At 44.2% G+C, this 4,344-nt stretch overlaps 1 protein-coding gene across 2 annotated transcripts in view; it reads left to right on the forward strand.

Annotated features, from left to right (window-relative positions):
* Positions 1–4,031, forward strand: part of LOC110039332 (UPF0187 protein At3g61320, chloroplastic-like) — a 22,044-nt gene extending 18,013 nt beyond the window's left edge. For both annotated transcript variants that reach the window (XM_020744362.1, XM_020744364.1), the window contains one exon: positions 3,605–4,031. In XM_020744362.1, coding sequence (XP_020600021.1) covers positions 3,605–3,781 — 177 coding nt within the window. In that variant the 3' untranslated portion in view covers positions 3,782–4,031. The remainder of the gene's footprint in view (positions 1–3,604) is intronic.
* The last annotated feature ends 313 nt before the right edge of the window (positions 4,032–4,344 follow it).

Genomic DNA, 4,344 nt, shown 5'->3' on the forward strand with positions numbered 1-4,344 from the left:
TACCTTATCTGAAGCCACAAAAGACCCATTTATTAAGAATTTTGTCTGAACCTGTAATGATGATATTTATAATAAAATAACATTTTGAGGAATTTGATATGACAATTGATGCAACACTTATCTTTATACGATTTTTCAGTTTGCATGTGCGCTTCATAAAAATAAAATTAGGGGTCTCCCACAAATGCCCCACAATTTTTGTACTTAATTTCTCATTCTTTGTCTTCCAATCATTTCACTCGACTGTAATGGGTCCCAAGTATTCTCTGGTTTTTTTGACACTGTACTGACGACCGATCCGTCCTTCCTGACGGATAAGGGGTTGAAAGACCTCTATGATAGTTAGATTCTCCGATTACACTACGCAGGTCGTGGGGCAACCGACAAAAATTGTTAGCCCTGATTTGGTGTTCTACCAGGATCAGTTTAGTTGCGGTCTTTGCTACCCTTATGGTCAGAGCTCATAAGTGTCTTCACCAAATACGATGTTATCCTGCCCCAATTCCTGCTAAACTCCATTGCATCCATCGTAATTTTTGTCATGTTCTGCCACTGCTTCAGTATCTCCTGGTCGATCGACATTTTCATCCATTACTTCTTCAAAGTCGACAAAGAGAGGGTTGTCATGTTTTCGCCTGGGCAAAAGCTTCGCTTGCTTGGTGTTGAAAACAAGATTAAGGACTGGTGGAAGAAGTTCTTAATCGGCTCTACATCTGTCGGCGCTTAAAAGGGGGAAGTTGCGTTTGGGGGTCGCCCGTAAGAAGCTGTCGGCCGCCGGAATCGAAATCTCGTCGCCCGCTTCGGAAGGTAGTTAGATTCTCCGATTACACTACGCAGGTCGAGGGGCAACCGACAAAAATTGTTAGCCCTGATTAGGTGCGGTCTCTGCCACCCTTATGGTCAGAGCTCATAAGTGTCTTCACCAAATACGATGTTATCCTGCCCCAAGCCCTGCTAAACTCCATTGCATCCATCGTGATTTTTGTCATGTTCTGCCACTGCTTCAATATCTTCTGGTCGACCGACATTTTCATCCATTACTTCTTCAAAGTCGACAAAGAGAGGGTTGTCATGTTTTCGCCTGGGCAAAAGCTTCGCTTGCTTGGTGTTGAAAACAAGATTAAGGACTGGTGGAAGAAGTTCTTAATCGGCTCTACATCTAGCCACTGGGAGATTCCTACCCGCTTGCGAGATAGATGTGACGGGTAATATGTGAAGGCCTTATCGGCTGATCTGCAGCCCGTCCAGGAGGTGCTGAAAGGGAGCCTGATGTTGGTTCCCCCAGTATACTGCAAAACAAAGGATTAGTTGGGTGATGTGAAGGCTTCAGATGCATAAATGGTTAACCTTTTTGGATCTTGTAAGGCCGGTGGTGCCGTTAGTGGCAAGGCCAGTTTGAAGTAGTCAGTATTTTGGATGGTCTGGACTATTTCGGCCATCGACATCTTGAGCGGTGTCAAACGTTGCATTTCCCTATAAACATGCGATTTCTCATAATATTGAGTCGATCGTTGATCGGAGCGCTGCTTTCGGTCATGCTTGCCTCCGTCGTTCCTTTGCTGATCACGGGACCAAGAGATGCCGTTTTGGTGACCAGCAGACTAATTGTTCTTTGTCTTCACCCCCTTTTTTCTGCTTCTTTGATGGGTGGTTGGATGATTCCGACTTACCCTTCAGAGAGCTTTGGATTTCTTCTTCGGCAAGAATGTGCTCGTTCGCCATTTCCAATACTTCTACAAAAGTAGTAGGTTTAAACAAATTTAGATCATACCTGAATCGCTTGCTTTGAACTCCTCGCTTCAAGCATGTTCCAGATATTTTGGCTTTAGATTTTTGACTTCCAGCATCTCGTTTTGGAAGCTGGTGATGTAGGCCCGTAGACTCTCGTTTTTTCCCTGCTTGATGTCGAACAGGCTGTCCAAGCATTTTCCTCTGCGTCTGCACATTTGAGAAGTGCAAAATGAAGGGTCTCTTAAACTCGTAGTTACTTGAGATAGTTTCGGTCGATAGATTGTTGAACCACAGGAGGACCAACTCTTTCAGGGAGGTTAAGAAGAGATGACACATTATTGGGTTGTTAATCTAGAACATGCCGACGGATGATTCGAGCGATGCGATGTGGTCGATCGGGTCTTCCCTCTCTTTGTAAGAATCCAAGTGAGGGATCCTTAGTTTGGGCAGAGGTATCGTCTCTTTGATTTGGTGAGTAAAGGCCCCTCCTACGAGCAACTGGATAGGCACTCACATCCGTTCTTCCCATCGTCCATTCGTTTGCACAGAGGCGGGTGTGTTGGTGTGTTGGGACTCTCTTTGTCCCTCTGTCTGCTTGGTGCTGACCTTGTTGTGTGAGTTAGGCGGGTTCCCTAGTGGGGGTCTTTGGGGAACGGATGTGTTGGTGTGTTGGGACTCTCTTTGTTCCTCTGTCTGCTTGGTGCTGACCTTGTTGTGCGAGTTAGGCGGGTTCCCTAGTGGGGGTCTTTGGGGACGAACCCCTTGCGGTTCTGCTTCCAGATGAGGTGCTTGGTCGTTCTTCTGGGTGATTGCTGTCCGAAAAACCTCAAATTGCTGTATCATAAGGGTCATTTGGGTTTGTAAGTCTTGGACTTGCGCATGGACGTCTGGTTGTGTAGCGTCTCTGCTGAGTTCCATGCTTGCTTTCTCTCTTTAGGAAGTCTCTCATTCGTAGTTAGCTTCGCTTCTCGTCATTTCAGAATGTTGGATCCCGGATTGTCTTTTGTGAACACACTTCGAGAGTTAGAGTCAAGGGAGAGAGAGAATAAAATAGATTAAGCGCCTCTGTAGAGAGAACTGGGGGAGTCCCCTTTTTTTATATTTTTGCCTTCCATTTATAAATGTGTATTTTGTACAATTACAGAAAGGAGAGAACAATTGTGAAACCATTCTTAATATAGTTAATGCTATTTGGTTGATTGATTTGTTAGAATGCGGTCGACTGAGACAATCAACTTGGTGACTACCATTCCTTGTGTTCGGTCGATCGAGGCGTTCAGTTGAACGACGATTTCGTTATCCATAGCAAAAAGGAGGTCTGCCGTTCAATTGCGATCAAAGGATTTTTGACCGCACTTAGGTCGGGCAGTTGATCGACTGATGAGTTGATTTATTTTTGTTGGGTGAACCGTGACTCACTTCTCAAGTCTTACGCGCCTACGTCTCGTCTACTTGGTTGATTCGTCACCTCAGTTGGATACCCATATTTGCAAGGTCTTAGGCGGATATTGTAGCTTTATATGTGAAGTATCCGATTAGATTTGCTGCTAGGATAAATTACGCCTTACCATTGGCGGATCTTATCGCAACCGAGTGAGGTGCCATCTCCAGGGCTTTGAACTACCCCAGGTTTAGAGATACGGCTTCACCCATTTGGCGGTAACTTGTTGATTGATTTTTTTATCCTTAGGAAGTTTTTTGTTTTTGTCGTTCGTTCTTTTCGAGATTCGTGTCATTAGCTCTAGTCTATACAATTATTATTATTATTCCTGCATGATGAGCTCTCTAACCCAGCGTGTTGATGCAAATGTTGTTGTTTTTGTTAACTAAACTCTCAAAACTTGCTAATTAGTTTTCACGAACTTAATTCCAGGTCGGAGTTCTGATCGAGGAGCCATTCCCCATGCTTTCACTGGATGAACTCTGCAAGCAATTCAACGATACCATCCAAGAAGCCATTAAAATTGAGAGATCAGTTCATGCGCGCCTTACTGCAAAGCTGAAGGGCCACCACGCCGTCCATTCCACAAATGGCCGCCTCATCTCCTGAGCAACCACATGCCACAATCACCTAAAACCCAGAACTGCTATTTCTACCAAGATTACCGAGCTGTCTTACTCGCAGCCAGGAGCGAATATTATGTGCATCATATACATGTACATACTGGCGGTATTGAGATAGTATTGGGGTGATATTCACTACAATACCACTCCAGTATCGCTTCAATACTACCAATCTGCACTTATTCACCACCCAATATGTCAGCATCTAATGTCACTTTAGTGCTAAAGCAAGAGAAGTCCGTCAAAAAAATACCACTCCAGTATCGCTTCAATACTACCAATGTGCACTTATTCCCCACCCAATATGTCAGCTTCTAATATCACTTTAGTGCTAAAGCAAGAGAAGTCCGTCAAAAAGTGGGAGCAGTGCAAGAGTTGTATAGCCACTAGCAATGGTTTTAATTGCTGCTCCGAACAATGTTAAAAAAATTAGCCAGTGATTATAAGTATAAACATGTGATAATATTGGCCGTTCGATTAACATGCCATGATTCCTAGCGAGCATAAGTAAAAGCTGGGGCCCAGATTTTGGTCAAAGGGGAAAACAAA

The sequence above is a fragment of the Phalaenopsis equestris genome, unplaced genomic scaffold (genome assembly GCF_001263595.1).
Source record: "Phalaenopsis equestris unplaced genomic scaffold, ASM126359v1 Scaffold000002, whole genome shotgun sequence".
NCBI lineage: Eukaryota > Viridiplantae > Streptophyta > Magnoliopsida > Asparagales > Orchidaceae > Phalaenopsis > Phalaenopsis equestris.